This window comes from Sceloporus occidentalis, unplaced genomic scaffold, assembly GCF_023333645.1.
Source record: "Sceloporus occidentalis isolate IW3139 unplaced genomic scaffold, rSceOcc1.0.p SCAF_13, whole genome shotgun sequence".
Taxonomy (NCBI): Eukaryota; Metazoa; Chordata; class Lepidosauria; order Squamata; family Phrynosomatidae; genus Sceloporus; species Sceloporus occidentalis.
The window spans coordinates 12,420,001-12,447,595 of NW_028316993.1; the positions used below are offsets into that span (position 1 = coordinate 12,420,001).

General features: G+C 46.1%; 2 protein-coding genes across 2 annotated transcripts in view; one reads left to right on the forward strand and one right to left on the reverse strand.

Moving 5' to 3' along the window:
- Positions 1-13,003, forward strand: part of HDAC1 (histone deacetylase 1) — a 13,886-nt gene extending 883 nt beyond the window's left edge. Inside the window, exons 2-14 of the mRNA XM_089479442.1 lie at positions 3,961-4,073; positions 4,603-4,720; positions 4,937-5,011; positions 5,188-5,326; positions 7,319-7,460; positions 8,243-8,335; positions 8,440-8,548; positions 8,920-9,060; positions 9,368-9,476; positions 9,587-9,717; positions 9,855-10,001; positions 10,917-10,965; positions 11,367-13,003. Coding sequence (XP_089335568.1) covers positions 3,961-4,073; positions 4,603-4,720; positions 4,937-5,011; positions 5,188-5,326; positions 7,319-7,460; positions 8,243-8,335; positions 8,440-8,548; positions 8,920-9,060; positions 9,368-9,476; positions 9,587-9,717; positions 9,855-10,001; positions 10,917-10,965; positions 11,367-11,394 — 1,394 coding nt within the window. The 3' untranslated portion in view covers positions 11,395-13,003. The remainder of the gene's footprint in view (positions 1-3,960; positions 4,074-4,602; positions 4,721-4,936; positions 5,012-5,187; positions 5,327-7,318; positions 7,461-8,242; positions 8,336-8,439; positions 8,549-8,919; positions 9,061-9,367; positions 9,477-9,586; positions 9,718-9,854; positions 10,002-10,916; positions 10,966-11,366) is intronic.
- Positions 13,004-18,490: 5,487 nt separating this feature from the next.
- MARCKSL1 (MARCKS like 1) lies at positions 18,491-24,347 on the reverse strand. The gene is made up of 2 exons (XM_089478728.1): positions 24,003-24,347; positions 18,491-20,189 (listed from the first exon to the last, which is right to left on the reverse strand). The coding sequence occupies exons 1-2, from the start codon at positions 24,108-24,110 to the stop codon at positions 19,566-19,568; spliced, it is 732 nt and encodes a 243-aa protein (XP_089334854.1). The 5' UTR covers positions 24,111-24,347; the 3' UTR covers positions 18,491-19,565.
- Positions 24,348-27,595: the final 3,248 nt, after the last annotated feature.

Sequence of the window (27,595 nt, forward strand, 5' to 3'; positions counted from 1 at the left end):
GAGGGATGAAGGCTGGGAGGAGAGGAGGAAGAAGAAGAGAGGATGAGGAGGGAGGGAGGCCCTGGGAGGAAGAGGAAGGTGAGGAGGAGGGATGAAGGCTAGGAAGAAGGAGGGAGGATGGCTTTAGGAAGAGGAAAGTGAGGAAGAGGAGGGAGGGAGGGATGAAGGCTCGAGGGGGTCACCGAAGTCACCGAGCTTGACGATGATGAGGCAGGAAGAGCAGGGAGGAAGGCTCAGGGGGAAAGGAGGAGGGAGAGGATGATAGGAGGAGGGATGAAGGCTCAGGGGAGGAAGAGGAAGGCGAGGAAGAGGAGGGAGGAAGGAAGGCTCGGGGGTTTGTTGAGATCACCAAGTTTGGTGATGATGATGATGAAGATGAATAGAGGGGAGGGAGGCAGGCAGGCTCTGGGAAGAAGAGGAGGGTAAGAGGAGGGATGAAGGCTGGGAGGAGAGGATGAGGAAGGAGAGAGGATGAGGAGGGAGGGAGGCAGGCTCTGGGAGGAAGAGGAAGGTGAGGAAGAGGCGGGTAGGAGGAGGGATGAAGGCTCAGGGGAGGAAGAGGAGGGAGGGAGGGAGGCTCGAGGGGGTCGTCGAGGAGTTTGATCATGATGATGAAGATGAGAGGAGGAAAAGAAGGAGGAAAGTAGGAGCAGGGATGAAGGCTGGGGGAGAGGAGGAGGAGGGGAGGGGGAGGGATGAAGGCTCATGGGAGGAAGAGGAAGGCAAGGAAGAAGAGGGAGGGAGGGAGGCTCAGGGGTCGTTGAGATCACTAAGTTTGATGATGAAGATGAAGAGGAGAGAGGAAGGCTCAGGGGGAGAGGAGGAGGGAAAGGATGGTAAAAGGAGGTATGAAGAAGAAGAGGAGGAGGAAAGTAGGAGGGGGATAAAAACAGGGGAGGAAGAGGAAGGGAAGAAGAGGATGAGGGTGATAGAGAAGGATGAAGGAGAGGGGGAAGAAGAGAGGAGGAGGAGGGAGAGAGGAGGGATAATGAAGATGAAGAGGGTTGAGGGGAGGGAGGGAGGGAGGGGAGGAAGAGGAAGGGATGAAGGCTTGAGGGGGTCATTGAGGTCACTAGGATGATGTTGATGATGAAGATGAGGTGGGAAAAGTAGGGAGGAAGGCTCGGGAGGAGAGGATGAGGAGGAAGGTGAGAAGAAGGATGGTAGGGGATGAAGAGGAGGAGGAGGGCAGAGGAGGAGGATGGAAGGGGAAGGGGTGAAAGGTGGGAAAGGAGGAGGAAGATGAGAGGAGGAATGAAGGTGAGGATGATGATGAGGCAAGAACGAGCAGGGAGGAAGGCTGGGGGAGAGGAGGATGGCAGGCGGAGGGAGAGGAGAGGATGAGGATGGTTGGGGAGGAGTGAAGGTAGGATGAGGAGGATGAGGATGGGAAGGAGAGGGAAGGAGGCAAGGAAGAGGAGGAATGAGGATGGTCGAGGAAGGGATGAAAAGTGGGAGGAGGAGGAGGAGGGATGAAGGCTCAGGGGGGAGGCGGAGAATAAGGATTGTAGGGGAGGGCTGAAGGCTCAGAGGCTAGTTGAAGTGACTGCTCACCTCAACTCTGAGAAAGAGGAGGAGGTGGTGGGGTGAGCAGGGAGTAAGGCTGAGGATGGTTGAAGGGAGGGAGGAAGGCTGGGGGAGGAGGATGGTGATGGTGATGAGAAAGAGGAAGGGCGAGAAGAAGAAAAGTGAAGAATGGGGGGGGGGTCGGCAGCCAGTGAATGAGGGTCTTGGTTTTCAAGCCTCCCAGCAAGAGCCCTGTGAGGTAGGACTGAGTGAATGAGGAACCAAGGGGGCCACCATCAACCCCCTTTTCTCCCCAACCTCAAGTTTCCTGACTTAAAAGGGGATTTCTAAGTGGTCCTAGGAGGCTGACCATTGCCTATAAAGAGGGGCACATGGGAATGAGGGAGGCACTTGGGATGGGGATGCATTCTCAGAAGATAGCAGTGGCAAACCCTCTCTGAAGAAACTTTGCCAAGAAAACCCCATGATAGCCTCACCTTAGTGGTCTCCCTAAGCCAGAAACAACTCGAAGCACAACAAGAAGAAAAACAACAACCAAAACAAAGATTTGGGTATCTGGCTTATGCTCTCATAGAAGCTCATAGAGTTGGCAGAGACCCCAAGGGCTACTCCAGTGGTTCTCAAACTTTGGCCCTCCATATGTTTTGGACTTCAGCTCCCAGAGTTCTAGGCTGTTGGCCAAGTTGCCTGGGGCTTCTGGGAGTTGGAAGTCCAAAATACCTGGAGAACCAAAGTTTGGGAACCAACATTTTTTGGGCTATGTGGCCATGTTCTAGAAGGGTTAGTTCCTGATGTTTCGCCAGCATCTGTGGCTGGCATCTTCAGAGAAGGGTCCCCAAAGTTTGGTCCTCCAGGTATTTTGTGCTAATTTGGCCAACAGTTAGGAATTCTGGGAGATGAAGTCCAAAACACCTGGATGGCCAAGGTTTGGGAACCACTGATCTAGTCCAGCCACCTTCTGCTGTGCAGGAATACATCATCAAAGCACATCTGACAGATGGGCATGCAGCCTCTGTTTAAAAGCCTCCAAAGAAGGAGACTCCTCCATGCTCCTCAGAGGCAGCATCTTCCACTGTCAAACAGCTCTTACTGTCAAGAGGTTCTTCCTAACGTTGAGGTGGAGTTTCTTTTCCTCCTGAGGGAGGCTCCTGGAAAGAAGGCAGACCAAGGGCTGCACCTTTTGCCTGATGTGTGGGTGGAGGGTGAGGCCAGGAGGAAGGAGTGCTTAAGAAGGCGTTGGGGCGGTAGGAGGAACAAACTGGTAGTGTGGACTCTTATGGTACAGGGAGTAGTAAGGGTTACTTGACGAGAGTGAGGACTTTTTCACATGGAAGAATGTATCACCGTCCTGAAAGAAGAAGAAGAAGGGGGGGCAATCCGAAAATGCAAGTAGATTATCACATGCACAGAGGAACACAGCGTCCATCCAAAAGTGAAAGCAGCACGAATGCGAATGAACATATCACATTAGTATGTACTTTTTGATTTCGAATTAGCATGTTTGCGCATGCGCAGGGAGGACAGGATCCCATGGTCGAATTGGAGGTGCATTTCATACTAACGCAAATGTGAATTGACTGAATTCGCAGTGGGAAAGGATTTATAAATTCGATATTGTTCCGAATTCAGCTATTCCTGGGATGTCTCATGATTGCGTTTGGATTGAGTTGCGTTTGCATGTTGTTTGAAAATCTTTTGTGAAATTGAGTGAAATACCTTGGATGACTCCGGATTAACCTTTGGTTAACCTTCCAATTTCCTCTGTGTGATAAAGTCCCATGAGATGGTAAGGCAAATCAGAGAGGGCAGCAGACAGATCAAGAAAGAAGACCCCAGAGAGTTCACAAAAGTGTGTGAATTGACCAGGATCACCTACCAAATGCATCTGAGGAAGCAGGCTAAAGTCTATGAATGCCCATGCTGCCAATTTCATTCTTTCAGTTAGTCTCAAAGGTGCTATAAGATCTCTCTACATACTGAGCCTACATACAAACACAGCTATATCTTTGAATTCTACCCGGATCGCCCAGGGAGGGTCTCCATGGCTGAATGCAGATTTGAATCCAGAATTGTAGTCCAACCCTCAATTTCAATCCACAACTTGAAAATATTTTAAATATATATAAATTCCAAAAAGCAAGTCTTGATTTTCCCATTTTGGATAAGGAACACCATTTTACTATGCCGTTGTATGTAATGAACTTGACCACCCATGGATTTTGGTATCCATAAGGGGTCCTGGAACCAAACCCCAGCGGATATCAAGGGGTCACTGTCTTTTTCTTATTATTTGAACTAAAGGTGCCAGAGAAATAAAGTTGAAACCTTCTGCATTCGTTGCAGGAATTCTCTTTTTGGTCCTTGTTGCCTCTTGCAATGTTTAAGATGCCCGCAGCATAAAGTAAACTTTGTCTTTTCTTTTTCCTGTCTCAGGAGACATTGGGAACTATTATTATGGCCAAGGCCACCCCATGAAGCCACACAGGATCAGGATGACGCATAACCTCCTTCTGAACTACGGCCTTTACAGAAAAATGGAAATCTATGTAAGTTTAAAAATGCAGTGGTATCTTTCTTTGAAAAATCTACATTTGTGGAAGACATCATAAAGAGAAGCAACAACAAAAATCCAAGGCCGGTATTGGTAAATGTAAATAGAAGAAAAGATGGAAATCTATTCTCATTCAGTATAGTTATCTCAGTTGTCTCCTTTCTGTAAGTTCAACATAATTCATGTGGCCATTTGTAGGCATGTCTCCAATGTCTTCAATCTGATGTCTGTCCCTGGCTTCCACTCCACCAAATGCATCTGAGAAAGTAGAGCTGCCAACTTCTTTCTTTCAGTTAGTCTCAAAGGCGCTACAAGATCTCTCTATGTACTGATCCTGCAGATTTACAGAACTATATCTTTATACCATTAGATGAAAAAAGTTGAAGATAGAGCCTCCCACTGCCTCTCCCTTTCTGTGTTGCCCAGGGTCATAATATTGCCTGGAAAACATGCTGGGAAGATCATCAACTGTATTCAAAATTGGTGGCATTAATAAGGGCTTTTTAAATTCTCTGACATTCCAGCGACCCTACAAAGCTAGTGCTGAGGAAATGACCAAATACCACAGTGATGACTACATCAAATTTCTACGCTCGATCCGTCCAGATAACATGTCCGAATACAGCAAGCAGATGCAGCGATGTAAGTTCTGATGTTGGCACTTTTTTTTGGTCAGGCCTCCTCTCCCTTGCCACTCTCACCCACTCTTCAAATTGATTTCATACCCTAAGTATTGTTACAATTGGACTGCAGTCCATTTCAAGAGCTCTATACTGTATATCTGTCTTGCTGAGTCTGCTCATGACTTCCAGTTAATATTTGTCTTGTCAGTCTTTTCTTTTTGCTTTCTTTTCCAAGTCAATGTTGGAGAGGATTGCCCCGTCTTTGATGGCTTGTTTGAGTTTTGTCAGCTTTCTACAGGAGGCTCAGTTGGTAAGTAATAAAGGCAGAATGAATTACAGTTTGAGATATTGTAATGCTGTGCTTCTTTACTCAGAAGTAAAGCTCACTGTATTCAGTGATGCTTAACTCTCAGGTGAAAGAGTATGGAATTATAACTGTGACTTAAATCCAGTGTTAATCTCATTGGTCTGCTATTCTCTCCACAGCCAGCGCAGTGAAGCTGAACAAACAACAGACAGACATTGCAGTGAACTGGGCAGGAGGCTTGCATCACGCCAAGAAGTCAGAGGCGTCGGGCTTCTGTTACGTCAATGACATTGTCTTGGCCATCTTGGAGTTGCTCAAGTATGTTAGAACTCAGACCTCTGAAATGAGATATCTTTGGCAGAGGAAGTATGACCTGGCCATTTAATATGACCTCCTTAAAAATATCTGCATGCTTTTACTATTTTTGGGGATATGGTTTTTGCTTATGTGAACAACACACATATGTATATTGAGGGGTGACCTCCCCCAGCTTAAAGCAGCTACAAAACACACCAGTTCCCACCCACCATCACCCACATGCCTCAGCTCCCTCATCCCAAATGCAACAAAGTTAGCCAAAGACCAGTGTGAAGCTGCCATTTGTGTTGAGTTAGATCTAAAGCTATATCACTTCCCACCCCACAAAAAAATCCCCCAATTTAAAACAACACTGCCCTTCAATTTAAGAAATGTCTCTGATACAGCCCAGTTGGAACTCACAAATGCTCCATGCTCCAGTTTTCATAGCTGTTGTATTTCATCAAGTCTAAAAGCTATTTAAGATTCTCCCCCCCCCCCTTTTCCTGGATTAAGTTGTGCTGATTATGAATGAAGTAAAATAAATTATTATTATTATTACAAATAATGTCAATAATCACTCACATTCCCTGCTGGTTCCTGCCTGAAGGAATCTGAACCGCCAGTGACTAACCAGGATTTGCAGGTTGTGTCAGGGATCCTTCAAAGAAAATAGCAACTCAGCGGGTGACAGCTGTGAGAGGGATGAATTCAATGGTAGGGATCATTAGCGGAGGGGATGAAAACAAGACTCCCACTATCATCATGTTGTTGTACAAATCTGAGGTATTGCCACAATTATTTTCTGTCGTTCCGATTTCATCGCCACACAGAGGATATAATAGGAAAGGTGTAGGAAGAAGTCAAGCAAAACGATTAGGAAAGTGGGTTACCTTTCCTACAACAAAGGTTACATCATTTGTGTTTTCCTAAGTGTAGAATAAAGGGGATAAAGAGGAGATATATCAGAGGTCTATACAATGATGCACAAAGTGGAGAAAGTAGATGAAGATTTTCTTCTTCATAATATTGTCATGGGGACAGCCATGTTCTCAGAAGATCTGGGACAGAGAGAAGGAGGTCTTCATGTAGCATGTAACTTACGGAAATTTCTGTCACAAGATGTAGTGATGGCTTAGGTGGCTTTTCTAAGGGCTTAGATTAATGGAGGATAACTCTTCTTCTGGCTTCCAGCCAGGATGGATCTGTATTGCATTCAGGTGCTGACATAACATGTTACTGAATTGTCATTTCTGAGGAACAACATTGGGAAAGGACTTCTGTGCTCATGTCCTGCTAACCAGAAATAGCTGGCTGACCACTGTGGAAAGCTGGATGCCGGATTAGAGGAATGGTTGGTTTGTTCCAACATGGCTGCTCTTGTGCCCTGTGCACGGAACAAAACTCCTTTATATGTGTCTGCCCTGGTACTGCTGATAACAAGTGACGATCTTCTTTGGCAAAAATCTGCCTAGGTATAACTTCTTGTGTGTGTTTGTGTGTGTTGCCTTTTTTACCATACTTCTCATAATCTGTGGCCTGCAGGCAGGAGTTAGTCCTGATCCTTGACATTTAGGGCTGGTGCAAAAGCTTTTCAAAACATGTTCTGGGGAATGGGAAAGGGATCAGAGATGTTGAGTCTGGCAGGTTGGCATAGCTCCCTCTGACCTTCTTCTACCAGGGTCAGCCAAGGGGGAAATGTTCCAAGATATTTGTGTTCAGGTGGGTCGACAATGTGCAGGATTGGTCTGGGGCTTGTGGACCCTGGAATTTGCAGATGCTTGGTTTCCATGGCTTGGGTTTTTGATATGGAGAGTGTTTCCTGCAGGGAAAATGTTTCAGAACATAGTGATGGAATGAACTTTATCTCCTTGTAGTCCTGAAAGCAGAAAAGGTGCCAGAGGGTGCCCTCTGTTTTTTCTTAAGTGTGTGGGCAGATTAGTTGTGGGCTTGGTGAGAGGCAGCAATATTTGGGCTCCATGGGCCAGCCTGACATCCCTTTTACAACCACAGGTACCACCAGAGAGTCTTGTATGTCGACATTGATATCCACCATGGTGATGGTGTGGAGGAAGCATTCTACACCACAGACCGTGTCATGACGGCATCATTTCATAAGTATGGCGAGTACTTCCCAGGAACAGGAGATCTGCGGGTGAGAATGCAGACCTGGAGACCAGCACCACTATCCTCTCTGGATGCTAAGGGTTCCTCCTAACATCGTTCTTGCTCTTTCAGTGAAGCCTGTTCTTTTTAGGCCTTTTTGTCCATTGTACTTTATGGCAGCATGCCCTGGTGCAACTTCCACCCCGATGTTTAATCTGCTATGGTGGCTACAAAGCCTAACCTGTTTTTCGCTTAAAGTGCAAGCCATATGGGGTGCATCTAGTTTCTCTCCAAGGCTAAATGTGCTCCTGGAAATTCCCCTGGAAGCAAGGTGTATGGTCACAACTTTTTACAAGTCCATTTGCACTTCTGGATGGCTTGCTGTAATGCTGTTAGCCATGTATCTGGTGCAGCTTCTGTTATTAAGAAAGAAACAAGTAAGACCAATTCTTGGCAATGGGACTACAGCAACAGTCAGTTTCTTGCAGGGGAGTTAACACAGTAAAAGTTTATCAAAAATGCCTCCGTCATTTATGGAATAATAAGTCATTATGACAAAATTGAAACTTTCCATGTTAATGTTAGACTGTGGGGAAACAGACACAGCCCTCGCTTGAAGAAATGTAACATATTATGAATGTTGACCTTATTTTGAAGCCATTAATTCCAGGCTCTGGCACAAAGCAGTGAGGCTGGTGTCCTGACTTGCCTGCCTTATATGATTAATGCAGAGGGAGAATAGCCATGTTGCAATGTGGGCAGGGAGACCTTTGCTGATGCTGGGGCCCTGGTTGTGATTACATAGTGCATCCTTTCCTTTTACTCCTGTAGGACATTGGTGCAGGCAAAGGGAAGTACTATGCTGTCAACTACCCTCTCAGGGACGGGATTGATGATGAATCCTACGAAGCCATTTTCAAGCCGGTAAATTCCCATTTTCACTGTGTCTCACTGGTGTGCTCCTTATTCCTTTTGCAGTGCTACCTGGCTCAGTGTTTGAAGTGTGCTCTTGCTTTTGCCCTGAACAGGTGATGTCGAAAGTGATGGAGACATTCCAGCCTAGCGCTGTGGCATTGCAGTGTGGCTCTGACTCCTTATCAGGGGACAGGTTGGGCTGTTTTAATCTGACCATTAAAGGTAAGAGAGGTTTCTAGTGAGTAGGTCAGGGGTGTGTGGCTTTATAGGGGTGGTCCACTGCTGCCAAAGATACTTTGTCCTCCAAGGCTGCCCTACATGATGAGAAGATGTGCCCCTCAGTCCCTCACTGTGCCAGTTTGGGGGTCTTAAGAGTTTTGTCTTGTTGTCTTGTGCAATAATTCGGGAACCAGCCCTGCTTTCACTGATGTTTCCAAAATGTCTCTCCAGGACAATTATCTTGGAACAGTCTTAGCCTTCTGAACCAACTCCTCCAATCCTCCCCAGTTTTGTCAGTTCATTATCCACCTCTCTCCCCAGTATTGTGCAACTGCTTCCTTCATTGTCTTCTCTGTCCTTCCCCAACAACCCAGGTCATGCCAAGTGTGTCGAGTTTATCAAAAGCTTTAACTTGCCTATGCTAATGCTTGGAGGAGGCGGCTACACGATCCGCAACGTGGCCAGGTGCTGGACGTATGAGACTGCCGTGGCACTGAACACAGAGATCCCTAATGGTAAAGTAGTGCTTATTTCATGTTGCTTTAAAATTGAATTGCCCCTTTGCAAAAGCAGGCCCAGGGCTTTCAGTTCCACCGCCATCACACACTCTTTTGGTGGAAACAAGGGAGATGCGGCCTTCTCAGCGGCTGCTCCCAGATTGCGGAGGTCCTTCTTTTGTCTTGTATATTTAGCCAACTTCTATTTTAAAGTTGGTAAGCCAAATTGAGGTCCCTTGGTGGAAGAAAGGCGGAGTAAAAATTGAATAAATAATCAAATATTATCTGTCCGCTTTTAAATATTAAAAAAAATATTATTTTGCAGAGCTTCCTTACAACGATTACTTTGAATACTTTGGCCCGGACTTCAAGCTCCACATCAGCCCCTCCAACATGACTAACCAAAACACCAATGAGTATCTGGAGAAGATTAAGTAAGTCTTGCTGCTTTTGAGTGAGGTTGGTCCCTTTTCTCATCTGTTTGTCTGTCCCTGTGCCTTTTGGGCTGCTCTGGGCTGATGCCTCTGTGGCTTCTTTGCTTTAGGCAGCGTCTCTTTGAGAATCTCCGAATGCTTCCTCATGCTCCCGGAGTCCAGATGCAGCCTATCCCAGAGGATGCTGTGCCAGAAGACAGTGCTGATGAAGATGAGGAAGATCCTGATAAACGAATTTCCAGTGAGGACCACAAAGATTTTGTGCAACATGGGGATCCACATAACTGTGACCAGTGCTAGCCTCAGAATAGATGCCTGCTCCTTGGGAGGAGCATAAGCCAAATCTGATACCCCTTTCTTTTTTCCTCCCCTCCTTAGTCCGCTCATCAGATAAGAGGATAGCGTGCGATGAGGAATTCTCCGACTCAGAGGATGAAGGGGAAGGTGGCCGCAAAAACGTTGCCAATTTCAAGAAGGCAAAGAGGGCAAAAACAGAAGAAGAGGAGAAGGAGGAGGAGAAGAAAGGTGGGAGAAAACCCAGAACAAATTGCCAATTACACTCTTCTTATTTTGCAAAGTCCTTATTCCTAAGTTCACCAGCTCCAAACCTTTGAATATGCGTATTAAAAAAGAGACAGAAAGAGATGGGGAGAAGTAAATAGATTTAGCTATTTACTTATCTCCCTCTCTTTCTGTCTTTTTTAATGGACTCCTTAATGGAGGTTTGTGTTTGAGGTGGGGCTATGTGTATACTTTGCACTTAAAAAGCAAATGAACTGACATTCTTTATCAAGAACTGTGTCCTTCTCTAGCCAGCAACAATTATGAAAACACAGCTTTGTTTAATTTATATTCCTATCTCAACCAGTTTGCACAATTTTGCTAGCTTTGGGGAACAGATAAGTAGAAATGTGGTACATTCGTTCCCAGGCACTGGAAGTTGCCAGTCACCTCTCTGACTTTTGAGATTTCATCAGGACTTGTGCTCACATTTTTAAGTGTGTCTCCATACCCAGAAAGACTAGAAAGTTCTCTCTCTTTTTAATTAAAAGCTTAAATTTTGGTGAAACTAAATTCTACCATCTGTAGCTTCTCAGCGTGGATACAGCCTTGAGTGCTAGCTGAGAAGGAAGATGGGCATAACAAGAAGCAACAGGGCAAACTTAGAGAGAACAAGTGGAGATTACAAGTGTGTTAAAAGCCAGGGTATGAGCCAGTGTGGTGTAGCGGATTGAACATTAGAAACTCAATGGATGATCTTGGGCAGCAAGTCACACACTTTCAGCCTCAGAAAACCCTGTGATAGGTTTGCCTTATGGTCTCCATAAGTAGGAAACTACTTGAAGGCACAAAACAGTAACAGAAAGCTCATCTCCAGATGATCTTTCTGCAGCTAAATTTCTAATGGGGAGACACTTTATTGTGTGTGATCTCTTCCAGAAGTAAAAGAAGAAGATAAAGCAAAAGAAGAACCAGTGGAGCCCAAAAGGTGAGTGATCTTTTTCTTAAGCTGATTGCTATCTATGATATTTGCCCCATGATGTGCCCTTGGCTCATCACTTCGCTCTATAACAAGGAAGGCTTTTGGAGCTAGTTTCCCATGTTAGGACTGCTGGGGCCAACCCTCTCCAAAAAGAAGGGAAAGGGAGAGGGGGGGGGGGAAAGGTTGAAGGTGGAAGAGCTCCACTTGCAGTGTTTAATATTGCAAAGATAACAAGGGCCTGCAACTTGTTTAAAAGGTCAATTGCTACTCCTGGGAATGGCTGTTTTGCACAAAAGGTGGGATATAAATTAAGTAAATAGTATGGCTTGTTCATTTGGAGCATTTACTGCTTTTCTTGCTTATCCCAGCGAAACCTGTTAACGCGCCACCTCTGTCTCTCCCAACAGCATAAAGGAGGAAACGAAATCGACCTAAGAAGCTGGTAGCCGGGTAACTCCTCAGCCCTCCCCTCACTCCCACTTCCTCACTTTGCTCTCTCTGGTACCCTCCTGTTTCACAAGATTTGGATTTTATACTTTTCTGTAGATATTTCTATATAAATATATTGGAGACAAGAGGTCCAGATGGAGTTCCTTGTTGTCCTCCTCTTGGGCGAGCGGTGAGGACGATTCTGCTCAGGCCAAAGCCCAGCTTGGCCCCAGGGAACTATCCGGTGTTATTCGAGAGGCGTCCCTTTTCTCCTGCTGCTGCTGCTGCCTCGTTGGGGACGTGTTCGTACATTTTTAAATCTTTTAATTTTAAAATCTCTCCTTCTCTCTTGCACTTCCCCTTTCTTTTCAAAGAACGGCATCCCTTGGGAAACTGTTCGCCCCGGGGGAAGGCTTTTGACTTATTTTTCCTTAAGTAGTCTTTTCTTTTTTTTTGAGGTATGGATACAGCCATAAATCTTTTGGGGAAAGTGGTGGGGTGGGGTAGGGGAGGAATTGCAACTCGAACCCATGAAAGAATTCACCCTGTTCACGGTAAGCATGAGTTGTGGCTTGTTGGCATCCCACTACAGTTACAGCACATGGAGGCCACTTCTTTACATGGCCCCATCCTATGAGAATCTGGGATTTGTACTTGTGTGCGAGACTGACCTCTCAGCCAGGGAGCTCTAGTGCCTCACCAACCTATAGATCCCAGGATCCTATAGAAAGCAGCCATGGCAATTAAAGTGGGATCAGAGTACTATAACTATAATGTGAAAAGGACCTGGGATGAAGAATAAAGGTAGGCAGGAGTGCTCTTAAACATGAAGCCTCCTGCAACTGCTTCCCTCTGATTCCCAGACTCTGGTCTTCCAGGTGTTTTGGGCTTCAACTCCCAGAAGCCTCATCCATTTTGGTCAATGTTCTGGGACTATGGGAGCTGAAGTCCAAAACATCTGGAAGGCCAAAGTGTGGGAATCGCAGCTCTAAATTCTGGGAAAGAACTGGCCCCCTTTTTTTTTCCTTCACAGAAGCTAATGTGAATCCATCCAGTTTTATTGTGTCTGAATGCCACTCATGCAGTTCACGCTTTTTAATCCGGCCTACATGTAGTCAGTAACTGCCAAGGGATGGCATTTCACCTTTTCCAACAGGACCTCTTCACAGTAATGCCAAGTTACGTGGCGTTTCACCCAGGGTCCAGGTGATGGTTTCAACAACGCAGGGTGGGGTTTTCCAAAAGGGCAAGGTGGTGGAATATTGGGTTTTAGAGCCAGCAATGCTGATAAGATAGCCATGTCACTCTGGGTGGGGCTTTTGGGGATATATGGGGATTTGAGGGGAAGGGAGGTGAAAGGTTTTTATTTTTTTAAGTCTCTGGTTTAGCTGTTTTGTAGTCTCTCAGATGCAAGTTCCACGCAGCTCTTCCTGCTCTTTGATACTTGTATTGGTGAAATGAAAGATCATTGTATTTGTGTGTTTTGGGGGCGGGACAGGGAAGATATATATATTGTGGTTTTTTAAAAAAACAACAACACAAAAAGAAAGAACTTTTATTTTCATTTTTTTGGAAAGAAAAAACCTTTGTAATAAAACTGGTCTGTTTCTCTGTTTGGGACGATGCATTATTTTACGGTTTGCACACTTTAGATGTGTTGCTAATGTAGAAGTTTTACAGAGGATGATGTAAAACAAGGATAGCGCTGGCCTCGGATCAGGTCCTAAGCCAGGGAACTATTCCCTTAGCTGCAAAGGAGAAAAAAGAGGGGTACAGTCCTCCCTCTGAATTCATAGGGGATCCATTCCGGATCCCCTTGCAAATTTAGAAATCCGCAGATATTCAAACCCCATAGGCTTGAATGGCTGCGTGTGCCATTAACTTTAATGGAGGCCGCCCCTCCACAAATAATCAAAACCATGGGTCTCAACCATGAAAACAGAGGGGCGGATGTATTTTAATATCCCTCCCTTTCTCTCAATTTGAGATCGAAGGCAGCTCACAGGACAGGTTAAAACAGTTTGAAAGAAACGATAATAAATGTGCAACATACCTAATGAGAGATATCTTTCCACAGCAGCTGACCAGCAACCTGAGTAAATGAAAAAGCCTGCAGCGTTCAGATGGCAGGTAGTACAAGAAACAGCCACTAGCTACATCTGGATGCATGCAAAGTGTCTACCAATCTTAACAGCTCCCAATCTGTTTCTGGACTCAGACTCAAAAAGTGCAGCTTCTGCCTTAGGTTACATCCACGCTTCAGAAATAATGCAGGTTGACACCACTTTGAACTGACATGGCTCAGTGCTGTGGGATCCTGGGATTTGCAGTTTGCTCTTTGACAGGCTAAATGTTCCACAAAACTAACAATCTGCAAAAGTACAGCTCCTGCCATACTTGTTCTGCAGGTTCTCCTGCGCCTACTTGTTGAATGTAGATGTTTCCATAATAGAAAAGAATGCCCTTTTCCCTCTTTGCTTCTGCTGGGGTTATGTTCCCCTTGGCGTAGTGGTTTTGAGTGTTGGACTATGACCCTGGAGACCAGGGTTCAAATCCCCGCTCAGCCATAAAACCCACCTACAGCCTAAACCTAAAGCCACACCAAGAAATACTGAAATGGTAAACCTCTTCTGAACAAATCTTGCCAAGAAAACCCCATGATAAGGTTGCCATAAGTTGGAAACAACTTGAAGGCACACGACAACAAATCTTTCAGCAATCTATCATGCAGCTTAGCAATGATTTAAGATACACTCTTATAGGCACCAAATTGGGAGCTGCTTCTTTTTCCTCAGCTGGAAAGTCATCCTTGGAACATTGTCCCTTTTCTTTTTGATTGACCTTCTTCCTGCCCTTTTGAGATTAAAGAAAAGTTTATATGCAGCATTTCTCTGCCAGAAACCCAGGGATGGGCCAAAAACTATGCTAAGGAAGACATTTTTTTTCCTGCCTCAGGGGCCACAAATTGCAACCCTCCCTGGAAAAAACTAAAAGTGGACAGGAATCTACTGATTTTCATAAAGTGGTGTTGTCGCTGTTAAATAGTGCAAGGGGTCCCTGCAACCCATTGAAAATGAGATTAGCTGCAATACATTTGGTCTTTTCCTGGTGTACATTGATGGGCCCTTTCAGTAGTTGCTGCCACTTCTGCACTTCTTGAACAGGAAAGAGTCCAGTAAACATGGTTTATTCTTTCTTGGGTAATGTAGAAGGGATGGCGAGGAGATCATCTGTGCTGGATGTACTTTGGATTGAAATCCATCCTCCAATGCTATTGCTGTTATTTGCTGTTCAGCTGACTTTGACCCACAGCCCTGCTCAGGTCTTCCAGATCCAGGGCAGCTATGGCTTCCTTGCTTCAGTCAACACACCTGTAGCATGGTATTCCTCTTTCTCTTCTGCTTTCAGCTTTACTGGGCATCATCTTTGAGTCCACAACTCCTGGTATACCCAAAGTACAGCAGCTTCAGTTTGGTCATTTTGGCTCCCATGGAGAAATTGTGCTCAGACCCATCGATTTGTCTTTTTGGCAACATCCACTGAACTCTTCTCCATTACACTTCAATTTGATTCTCTTCCCGTGAAGCTTCTTCATTTTCCAGCGTTCACTACCTACATAGAAACTGGAAATATTGGGGTGGGGATGATTTTGACCGTAATAGTCAATGACGTATCTTTAATCATGAAGTTCTTACCTAGTTCCTTCATAGTTGCCCTCCTAAATGCTAGTCTTTTCCTGATCTCTTCCTTAAGTCTTCATTTTGACTGAGCCAAAGTAAGGAAATCTTGTTGCCGTCATTATTGCTTTTCTTAATATTCAGCTGTAACCCCAGTGCTGTACCCCATCCCCTCATTTTGCCAAACTGGAGCCACAATAGGTCACTTTTTGCCATCATTTGTTCCGTCTTATTCCCTGGGAGATTGTTCTGCATGAACAAATATTTGCCATGGGTATTTGCCTATTCTCTCAGCGCCAGGGAACGTATTATCATCCCCACAAGGACAAGGGCATTGCTACTGTTTTTGGTAGGTAACCAAGGCCAAAGCAGAATTAACAAAGCCACCTACGCATCTGTTAAATGCAAAAATGGTTTTTCAGAAGTAAACAGTAGATTATAGAGACCCACCAGGGCCATCCAATCCAATCCTCAACAGAGATTATGAATGCTAGAAGCATCGTAAGCAGCAGGGATCTATATTACACCATTTAACCAATTCAATCCCACTTTTAAACATCATGGGCTGTATCCTGTGGGATCCTGGGATTTGTAGCTTGGTGGGGGCATTTTCAAGGCATCTCTTGTGCTATTGTTCTGGACAGTGCAAATACCATCCAAAGAGCCTGAAAGATGGAACTGTGACACTTAAAGTGATATCAAACTGCTGTAACTCTATAGTGTAGATACACAGATAATGGGAGCCTTCAAAGTGGACTTCATGAAGAGGTACTGAAATGCAGGTTTAGCCTATTCTAAACCTAAAGCCACACCAAGACATGCTGAAATGTACAGATGGGGCCTCTGGCTAGAAAATCAAAATGGACATTTATTCTGTTCAAAACCCAAGCGTGAACAGTCAAGCCGCAAGAACAAACTCCATTATTAATTTTCTTAAAGCCCAAAAAACTCTTAATCCTAGAAGCAAAGGTAACAGTCTGTGCGGAAGAGAGCATGACACATTACTTTGAATGGGGAGCAACTGCTCATCAAAATATTTAGGTGAGAAAGAACAGCAACAGCCCAAAAAGATTGCCTTGCCCGCCCAACCTAAAAGGTATAATCTAAAGTATGCAATTACAGCAGAGGTGTTATCACAGCAGTCCTTCTACCAGATCATGCTCTGATTCACAGATCCTTTCCTTATCTCTGGAGGAGGTTATGAAGTGATGCCAGCTCACTTTTCTTGCCCTAAACTACCTCACAAACTTACTTTAAGCTTTGGTGGCGAGGAGTGGAAGAGTACATAGCGTTCGATGGCATAGTTGAGGAATCAGCAGCTCTCCAGATGCAGAGAGTGGTGGACTACACTCCCCTTCAGCCCCAAGCAGCCTGGGCAAATGGTTACCTAGACCACAGGGACAAAAGGGCCACAGAGTTGGAATTGGAAGCCATTAAGTAAAACAGTTCCAATCCTGATTTCAAAACAAAAACCATGTTAATACTAAAATGCCTGGTTGCATATTGACTTTCGGAGGCATTTAGGAAAGTTTGCTTTGTTCAAAAATTTTAATCAAATGAGTGTATTTTATGTTCTGCCCATCTAAGTCGCCTTAGGATTCACAAGGTGATGTCATGCCTTGTACTACCGTTTTACTACAGTATTGTTGTTATTTTACTAATTACTATACACTTGCCATTTATGAAACCATCTGGTTTGGACAGTAGCAAAAGAGAAGAGTCGAAGGTTCGCCGCCGCAACTCCACAGCCCTGGACAAAAGAAACTATCCCCAGGGAAAGACGCACAAGCGAATTGGAAAAAGGGAAATATGCAACGGATTTCTCCCGGTCATTCCCTACAAGTAAGAGTCCACTTAATCCAACACAACCTACTTACGGGAAGTGCTTGAAGAGGCTTATTTTTCTAACTCCCCTTCCAGAACAAGCACGATCCCCTGTATTGTTTCAGAAAGATGTATTTCAGTATACATCGTGAATAAAATCTTACTCCAGCTTATTGGTCATAGGGCTTGCAAAGCCAAGTGTCAAATTTAGAGATAGGCTCTTTTTGTAATCGCCACCTTCAACCTCTGCTCTTGGGAATCCAGATTCAATACTATTTTATTATTTTGAGCAAAATAGATTTCCAAATTAATAGGCTTGGTTGGGAAGCCCCTTCCCATTTTAAGCCTCCATCTTAAACCACAGTAATAGCATCTCTTCCTAGTCCTATCATGGCCATTGAGAGGCATCTCTGTGCCTGCTTATCTTGGAAGACTTAAAATGGCTGCCAGACGCAGGCGACACAACATGGAAGATGCTTGCTTGCAGAGCAAGTCCATCACGGACAAGCATCCCGCTCCCAGATGCACATTGCTCTCTTGCCCATTCAAGACTGGGGCTTTTCCACAAAGCACACACCTGTGCCAACAAGAAATCCCAAAACACGGGATCATCAAAACCAAAAACAATTTGCATTCTGTCTCAGGACTCCAACCCAAAGTCAAATGTAGGGACTGTTTGATCAAGACTGACCTCACCCAAGGAGTGGCCAGGATTTGCAAACATTTAAGCTTGATACTACAGCTATTTGCAGTGGAGGAGGAAGAAACAGGAGCAGATTTTTGCATGCATATCTGGATTCTGGTTCCAGGCTCATTGCTATGGCAAGGTAGTTGGAAGGCGCAGCTTGTTTCCCTAACCTATCAATGCAATGCAATGGAGGGAAAAACCCACACTTGTACATGCACAGAAAGGACCCAGTTAATTGTGAATGTGGAAGGTCACCTTCAATAGGGTTCAAGGCAGGCTCAAAACATGGCATGGGTATTGTCTGCCAACTTGGGCAAACAAAGCTCAATATATCCCTCTTTCTGCAATCGCTACAACCCATCCATGGCTGCTTTACGCATCAGGCAGACAGTCTGCACCCCTGCCCCACCCTGGAACCCAATCTGTTGGCACTTTTCTGAGCAGCTACAAGGTTTCGCATCCAGAACCAAGGCATGGATTAACTGCTCAGGGCTTAACATCAGTGAATACAACAAGAACGGGTACAGAATACCACTCACCATTGTGCTAAGCCTAGAGCAAGAGAGGATCATGCAGCTTTCCAGATGCTGAACTGCAGCTTCCAATAATTAATTAATTTTTAATTAATTAATTTGTTTTATTTATATACCGCTATTCCAAAGATCATAGCAGTGAACAGCAAGTAAGCTAATTAGCAAGTAATATCCACCACCATTGGATATGCTGGCTAAGGCTGCTGGGAGTTGCAGTCGCGATAACATCCGGAAGGTCATGCAATCCTATCCTTCTTCCTGACCATGTTGAAGAAAGCTATTTAGGATTTCAGTCCTCCCTTCCTTCCTCGCCCACCCAAACTCAAGTTGGCGTAAAAGGTGCGTGTTCCCTTGGTTAAGAAGAACCCACGCCTCGTCCGTAAAGGGGGTCACCATTTATTCCTTTCAAATGTTACAATAAGACCCATACAACTTTTGTTTTTATTATTATTTTAGGAGTTAGAAAATTGCAGATCAGAAGTTGGGTCATTAAAAAATTATTTACAAAGACAAGGAAACGAAACAAAACAAAAAAAATCCAAGTCACATCATACAGCCCCCACTCTCCCCTCCCTCCCTCGCCCCCTCCCTCTGTGTCCCAGCCCCCCCTTCCCCAAAATAAATCCAAAGAAGATCTCCCTCTGAAGTCGAAATTAAACACAGTGGACTTACAAGCTTTATGGTTTTAAAGCCAAAGAGCAAGACATTATAAAAAACTAACCAGATTAGCTTTTTGTTTTAAACTGTTGGTTTCTATAAAAAAGCACAAAATACTCTTAAATGAAGTCAGAACCAGGAATGTAAACCGAGAGATCAAGAAGAAGATCCTCCGTTCTGAAGAACAGATAAAGTTGCTGGTTTATTGGACTTTTTTTTTCTCTTTAAAAAAACAAAACAAAAAACAGAACAACAACAACAGAAAAGAAGAAGAAGAAGAAGAAGAAGCTGCTTTGAGGATTAGTAGAAACCAAAGACCAGAGAGGCCAAAACTTCACTTGGCGGTTAATATTTATTTGGGAGTCTCACGAAACTGAGCAGTGTTCCAGTTTCTGTCCAGGAACAAAGTTATCCTTCCGTTTAAAGAGTTTTAAAGAAGATATTTTTTCTGTTTTTCCAAAGAAGGCAGACTCCTGAGTGATACCAGTGGAGGCGGAACAGGGTACCAAGTATTATCCAAGGGGTGGCGGTGGTGATGATGATGGTGGTGGGGGGCATTTCACACTTTATTTTTTTGTTTAACGGTGTCAGATGAGAAAAGGAAACCATCGGGAGTGAGGAGGGGGGGAAAGCCCATCAGTTCGAAGAAGAGACTCGTGCTCTGTGGCATTGCGGCGTGTGGATCTATGAACAAGGCAGCAGTCCCATTGGGTCAACTGGGATGAGAAGGATGGCACCAAAACAAAGAAAGTCCTTTCCCCCCGTTTTCTCTTAAGTTAGGTGGATGCTGGGTCGGCTCTACTCTTCCTTTTGCTCCGCAGGCGCAGCGCTGGCTTCCACCTCCACCGGTTTTGTGTCCTCCTGGCTCTCGCTGGGAGGAGACGCTGGCGCCTGTTGCTTCTCCTCCTCCTCTACGGGTGCTTCGCTCGCTCCTTCCCGCTGGGCCGGCTCCTCCTGTGGCTCCTCCGGGGCCGATGCTTCGGCAGGGGCGGCCACCTTCTCCTCTGGGGCAGCCTCCTCTTTCGCAGCCTGTTCCGCCTCACTTGTCGCGGCGCAAGCCGGGTTCTCCTCTCCCTTGGCCTCCGCTTTGCCTTGCTCCTCGCTGGGAGAGGAGACGGCCGATGCGTCTCCCGACTCCTTCTTGGCCTTCCGGAAGGAGATCCCGCTCAGTTTGAAGGACTTCTTGAAAGAGAACTTCTTCTTCTTCTTCGGAGTTTCTTTGGAGGCTGCGGCACCTGCCGAGCCGTCCGCCTTGGCCTCTCCGCCTTCGGCCACTGGGGCCGGCTCAATGGCGTCCCCGCTGCCGGCCTCCCCCTTGGCTTCCTCCTTGACCGGTTCTGCGGATCCGTTCCCGTTAAGCGGAGTGGCTTCGCCATCTGCTTTGGGCGATACGTCCCCGTTGATCTTTACGTGGCCATTTTCCTGGAGGGGAAAGAGAGACAACACCTCACCATTACTATCTTTCTTATGGACTAGGACTTACATCTGCAAGAAATCAGGCAATCTCACGACATCTGTATTCAGGAAAGGATTGCCATGATATTAGGGGAGCCAGCCAAGTAATTGTGTTATCAGGCACTGATGTGCACACCTGATGCACCTTGGGCCACCAGCTACAAAGTGCTAATGTGCATTGGGACACTCTTGCTGGTGTCTTGATACGCATCTCTGCAATTCACTAGGTTTTTGTAGCACCTCTACTATGTGTAAAGTGACACAAGGGGGACCAAGATACAGGATTGGTGGCCGTTGCTGGTTATCTTCATCATCTTTCCTGGAGACACTTGAACTGGCCACAGTGATGCCCACCTTAGTATAGATGCCTGGAGTTGGTAGAGACCCCAAGGGTCATCCAATCCAGCCCCCTTCTGCCATGCAGGAAGACACCATCAAAGCACCTCAAACGATGGCTTCCAAAAGAGACTCCACCATCCAACAGCTCCTACTGTCAGGACGTCCTTCCTAACCTTTAGGTGGAATTTCTTCTCCTATAGTTGGAGCCCATTGCTCCGGGGTCTCTGGCTTGCTCCATCCTCAATAGGGGATCCCTTCTAGTATTTCAACATGGCTCTCATTTCATCCCTTAACCTTCTCTTCTCCAGGCTAAACATCCCCAGTTCCCTAAGCCCCTCATAGGGCTTGGACACACTCCAGCTTGGTCCGCATTCCCTTGTTTTAAATTTGTACACTGCCGTGACTCCCAATTTGAGGGAGAAGGCAGAATAACCACCTGCCTTCCCTCCCAAACCAATACATACATATACAGCTAAACAACAGGTAAAACACACAAAAGGGCAACGCTGAAACAGAATTAGACGATTGACACCATAAAAAACCTATTTCAAGCCACAGCATTTACAACAAGAAAAAGCTGTTTGCAAGCATAGTGAGAAATAGTTACAGCCCTTTCCATCCAAGTGTGGCACGTGTTCGGTTTGGCTATGGCGCGTTTGTGTGATTTCAAGCACAATTCTGGTATCGTCTCACCAGTAAAGGTTTCAACACGTGCCAGAACACATTCAGGGAGTCAAGTGATCTGTCCACCCCAAAATCTATTCCATGGACTATATGAATGGCACACCCCAAATTCTATGGGTCAGTTCCAACTTGAGTAGACCCACTGAGTTCACTGTTGTGACTCAACAGGTGATGCAATGCACCTATTCCTCTTGGGACTTACTTCATGCTTAAATATATTTACTGTGATGTGTGTCTGTGTGTATTCATGCTTTACTGGGGTATGCCACTTGGCATTATTGCAGACCTAAAAAAGCTAATCTGAATCTAAAAAGCTAATCTAAAAGGGTAAAAAGGAGGTCATCACTGTTGTAGATCTAAACAAGATCTAACTAGTATTTAAATAGTGGTTAGGAACAACCACCACAACCCATTTCTTCCCCTTTTTACAAACCCAGAACCACCTTGTTAACCGTAAGACAAATTCCGAAGTCCCTATTATGGTAACGCCTCTTACCAGGCCAGCTCCAAAGGTGGGAAATTCCCCCGTAAGCTTTCAAAACTTGTCCTGCAGGGAATTCTGTGCCTTTTCCCACTGGTCTAGCCACAGTTGTTACCAGAATACGGATCCCTCTGATTGCTTTTTAGTTTCTGGTAGCGAAGTTGAATTCTCCCGGGTCTGAGACACACCTGACTGGCACCATCCGCAGCCATTATTTTGGCGTTTCTGACTTAAGGCTGACCCTTTCATAGGGTCCCCTTGGCAAGGAGGCTTGCCATGGTCGCCCTCCGAGGCTGAAAGAGCGTGACTTGCCCACCCAGTGGGTTTCCATGGCCGAGCGAAGAGGATTCGGACCCAAGTCTCCAGAACCGTGGTCCAAGGCTCAAGCCACCCTCTCTCTCTAAATAGGTCTCCTGCTCCTCCATCTTCCCCCCCAAACAAGGCGAGGGAAGGGCACTCCCTCCGCTGGGCACAAGGGGGCGCCAGCACCCCGACAGCCCCATTTTCTCTCCTTTGGGCCAACAAGGCAGGGAAGGAAGGGGCCAGCCAGGCAAGGATTTGGGGGGGGGACCCCAAAAGCTGGGAGTCAGGGGTCCCCCAGGCAACACACGAGGGAAGGGGAAGAGAGAGGGGGGCTGCACTGCAAATAAGGTCCAATGCAGAATGCCCCCCCCAAAAAAAACCATTCCAACCTTTTTGCAATCCTAATGGTGGCAGAAATGGAAAATACATATAAATATGTATATGTATATATATCCCACTTCTGCCACTGCAAAAAGGTTGGAATGTTTAGTGTGTGTGTGTGTAGGGTTTCCCCCTGCAGTGGGCTTTTTTCTGCAATGCAATCCCTCACTCACACACACACACACACACACATATATGAGAGAAATGAATGGGAGAGGGATTGCATTGCAAAAAGAAAGGATTGCAAATATATGGGGGATGCACCGCCATCTCCCTCCCCTCCTTATAATATGTGTGTGTGTGTACACACACACACACACACACACTTTCCCACTTCTGTCACCATTAGGATTGCAAAAAGGTTGGAGTATTTTGTGTCTGTGGGTTCTGCATTGGGCTCTTTTTCTGGGCAATGCAACCCCTGTCTCTTACGGGTTGCACGGATTTTGACCCCCCCCAACTCTTTTGCGAACCCGTGTGTTTTTCTGCGTGTGCAAAAACAGCAGTGCATTCCACCCAACCCCATTTCAGCCCATGCTAGACACGGGTTTCGCAGAGAGCCTGTTCACACGTTCCTGCATTTATCTAGGTTTCAGAAGGGTCTGGAGTCCCAAAATGGGTGGGAAATCCCCTTTCTTTTGGAAAGAAGATAGCAGTCCACCCCACCTTAAAAAAAGACACGGGTTTGGTTAGGAGTCCGTTCACACGTTCCTGCATCAATTTGGGCAGGTTTGGAAGGGTCTGGGGTCCCAAAATGGGGGGTGATCCCCTCTTTTCTTTGGAAAGGAGACAAACTGGGGTCCAGCCCTTCCAAAAAAAGACACGGTTTGGGCTTAAGAGCCCATTCACACGTTCCTGCAGCTCTGGAAGGGTCTGGGGTCGCCAAATGGGTGGGAAGTGCCCCCTATTTTTGGAAAGGAGGGGTCCAGGGGTGCAAGGGAGGGTCTGCCGTCTGCACGGGTTTGGTCTGCCTCGGGATCGTCCCTTTGTTCTGGAGCAAAGGATGGAGGGAGGAGGAGGAGAAAAGGAGGAGGGGGCTTCGGGGGGCGGTGCGTCTCGCTGCCTCTTCTTTTCCTCCAGGAGCCAAAGGCGAACAAAGGCGGACCACGCCGTCTTGCAGGGAGAAGACACGCGTCAGCGCCGCCAGGGAGCGCATTCACACGAGACGCGGGTTATAAAACCACCCCAAATTAAAAACTTAGGAACCTCCATTCCCCCCCCCCCAGGTTTGATGGAGCCCCCACCCCTTTTGTTCCTCCCACTAGGCTCTTATGGGGCCGACACGCGTGTCTAGCCCGAACGTGAGAATCCTCAGAGACAAACAAAATAATCGGGTCGGATCCTAAAGGTTGCAAAACTTATAATAGGATCCAGAAGGTAAGTTTTGCAATGGGTTCAGTTCGGTTTGGGATCGGGACCCCCCATCCTCACCCCCCCTCCCAAAGACATGTGTCTGCTAGGATCGGGCCCCCCTCTCCCAAAGTCACGTGTTATCCTAAAAGCATCCAACGCCCTCCCGGACCTTTGAATTGTTCCTTACACCGCGAGTAAATCCATTGGGTTCAATGGGTCTACTCTACGGAGGCACCCACCTGGCCGTTGGACTTGGAGGGCGAGGCGTCGGCGGCGTTGGCGGCGTCCTGGGAGGCAGAGGCGACCACTGCGTCCCCCTTGGAGGCTTTGGAGCTATGGCTGCCCATGATGGCCAACGGAGAGGCGCAACCGGAGAGTAAAGGGAAAGTAAATGGAGGATCGGGGCCCTCCAAAAAGGTGGGGCTGCGCTCAGGGATTCCCCAATGCAAGCCTTTCCTCCGGAGCAACAACGGAGAAGGGTCCTCCTTCCCTTTACTCCCGATCCAAAAGGCTGGGATCGGGTCCCTTATCGGGTCAAAAATAAAACCGCCGCACTAGCGCAAACCCTGCGCCTTCCTCGAGCGCCGCTTGGCTTCTGCAGCCCGAGCGCCCGGAGCCGCCCTTTTAAAGCCTCGGTGGCGGAGTGGGCGTGGCCATGCATAGAACGCCTCTGTCCAATAGGAAAGGCCGGGCGGTTAAGGGGGCGTGGCCTCTTTCCCTCGCTCTCACCCCTCCCCTCTTTTCACAATCATTCTCTATGGAGCTTTGGAGCATCCCTGTGTCTGCACTGCGGGGATAATCCGGTTTAAAACCGCTTTATCTGCCAGGAGCCTTTTATTCATCCCTTGTTCACTGGGGAAACCTCTGGTGGCAACTAGGAATGTAAGTTATTCTAAAGTGAAAGGTAAAAAAGGTGACACTTTAGGACTTTGAGGCTTCCACACTGCAGGGATAATCCAGTTTGATACTGCTTTAACTGGGGTGAAAATTAGAAATGCAACTTATTCCAGAGTGAAAGATAAAGGAATTGAAATATACAACGACCATGTACTTATACGTAAGTAACTACATTGCAGTAATGCTACAAAACATAAACTACAACATGCAAAATACGCAATTGTGTTTTGTAGTATTTACTGCAATGTAGTTACTTACATATAACTATATGATCGTTGTATATATGGGACATCATTGTAATTTAGGTCCAAAACACACTACAGAAATAAACCAGTTTGAGATCACTATATATATATATATATATATTACATTACAATATATCGAACTAGATTACAACTATATCACAACAACGCCCCAAAGGAACGAAACCACAACTCCACCATATAGACAACGATCATATAGTTATATGTAAGTAACCACGTTTCAGTAATACCACAAAATACAAAACGCAAAAACACACAACTGCATTTTGTAGTATTACTGCATTTGAGATCACCCATAAAGTATAGATCTGGAAGGGATCCCCAGGAGTGATCCAGTCTAATCCTTTGCTGATGGTGGTGATCCATACCTTTGCATGTCTTTGATCCTATCCGACCTTTGTTTGGAAACCTCCAAAGAAAGAGAGCCGGGTCCACCATTTGCGATCACCCTTTCCGCTTGCAAACACCTCTTGCGAACATCCCAAACCTTTTCACAACCTTTAGTCACCGCTTTGTCATCCAGTTGTGTCATTCGTTGCCCCCAGGATTTGCAGAAAGGCTGCTAGCTTTTTCTGGAGCCTTAGAAGGATTAGGCAACTTCCTTTAGGGCAGAGGTCTCCATCAAACCGCATTGGGAATCATGGCGCCTCTGTGGACCAAAGCGGTTGGTTGTCGTTGTCGTTGTGTGAATTGTTTCCGACTTGCGGCGACCCTAAAGAGTCACGCCTTTTCAGCCTCAGAGGACAGTGATGGCAAACCCTCCCTGAAGAAACTTACCTTAGGGCCGCCGTAAGTCGGAAAGGACTTGAAGGCACACAACAACAACGACAACAAAGCGTTGTGGGGTTTTCTTGGCAAGTTTCTTCAGAGTGGGGTTTGCCATTGCTGTCCTTTGAGGCTGAGAGAGTGCGACTTGCCCAAGGTTTCATGGACAAGCAGGGAATCGAATGGTTGTTTTAATCATTATTAATGTTGTTGTATTTTACTATTATTTTACTATTATTTTACTATTATTGATGGGAGAGTTAGGGAGGGTAGGGTTATAATGATATTATATTTTGATTGTATTGTGTCGGGTTGTTTTAACATAAGCCGCTTCGATCGTTTGGAGGAGCGGGTTATAAATAATAATAATAATAATAATAATAATAATTATTATTATTATTAGAGTCGTAGTCCAACCACTCACTACGCCAGACTGGTTCAACGTTTTATATATTAAGTGTATTTCTTCTCTGATAAGACCCCTGACACATACACACACACACTCTTTATATTCCAGTGGGTTTCATGGCTGAGCCAGGATTCGAATCCTGGTCTCCAGCCAAAGCAGTGTATCCAAAACTGAAAAGGGAGAAGGCCAGGAGAGACAAGGCAAGGGATACTCTTCTTGTGCCATTGTGTGCTTACTGTCTTGGCATCCAAAACCAAACTCAGAAAAGCTTCTTTTGGGGACTGCAAATCCCAGAATCCCCCCGGATACCGCGGCTGCGGAGGGGATGATTCCGGCAACGTGTCCGAACTCTGGTCTGACATAGCCCCTCCCCTCTGAAATGCTGGAAGGTTGTCAGATCGCACCCCCAGGATGGGATTTGCATGACTTAATGGCCACTGGGTTGATTAATTTATCGGTGGAAACTGATTAACAGATTCCAAGGACAATCCCAGCCATTGCAACACCTTGCATTGTTTTTCTGCGGCTTAGAGAGGGACTGCTAAGAGGGTGAGAGACCCCTGACTCAACCCAATCCAACCCGCTAAGGCTTTATTTCCTCCTCCTATTTCCAGGGGTTTGGTTCTTCGCTTGCTCACAAAACCCATTGGGTGACATTGGCCAAGTCACACTCTCTCAGCCTCGGGGGAAGGCCATGGCAAACCTTCTCCGAACAAATCTCGCCAAGAAGATCCCACGAGAGGTTTGTCATCTTGTTGTCGTCATGCGCATTGTCGTTTCCTACTTATGGAAACCCTACGGCAAAGGGTTTCCTTGGCAAGATTTTGTTCGGAGGAGGTTTGCCATGGCCTTCCCCTGAGGCTGAGAGAGTGTGACTTGCCCAGGGTCACCCAATGGGTTTTGTGGCTGAGCTGGGAATCAAACCATCATCTCCTGAGTCTTAATCCGACACTCAAACTGCTACACAAAAAGGGTTCCTTCAAGTATTTCCAATTTATGACAATCCTATCCTGGGGCTTCCTTGGCAAGATTTGTTCCAAGGAGGTTTGCCATTGCCTTCCTCTGAGGCTGAGAGAGTGTGACTTGCCCAAGATCATCCATTGGGCTTCATGGCCAAGCAGAGACTTGAACCTTGGTCTCCAGAGTCATAGCCCAACTATGCCACACTGCTTTGCCTTAGGATCGCCATAATTCGGAAACAATTGGAAGGCGCACAACCCACACCGCTATGGGCACAAAATGAGGATATTGGGGTCCCCAATATGAAATTTCCCCAGTCCCCCAAATTTCTAGCCTTGCACTAACTTAAAACATAAGTTGAGTCCTAAGTGTGAAGGGTTTTCAAGGTCTCCCTCTTTGCAAGGATAGAAATGTAGGGCTGAAGGATAATTTCATTTAGGAAATGGCAGAGTTCTTATTTTGGAGGGAGCGAATCTTGCATTTTGGAAACCCCTTCTACATGTGTTTCCTTCTCCTTTGGTTGCTTTTTGGGTGACCA

Excerpts from the sequence above, each read along its gene's own strand:
- MARCKSL1 (XM_089478728.1), bottom strand. The coding sequence starts at position 24,110 with ATGGGCAGCCATAGCTCCAAAGCCTCCAAGGGGGACGCAGTGGTCGCC. Across the intron at positions 20,190-24,002 it reads CCTCCAAGTCCAACGGCCAG|GAAAATGGCCACGTAAAGAT; the intron begins GTGGGTGCCTCC and ends TTTCCCCTCCAG.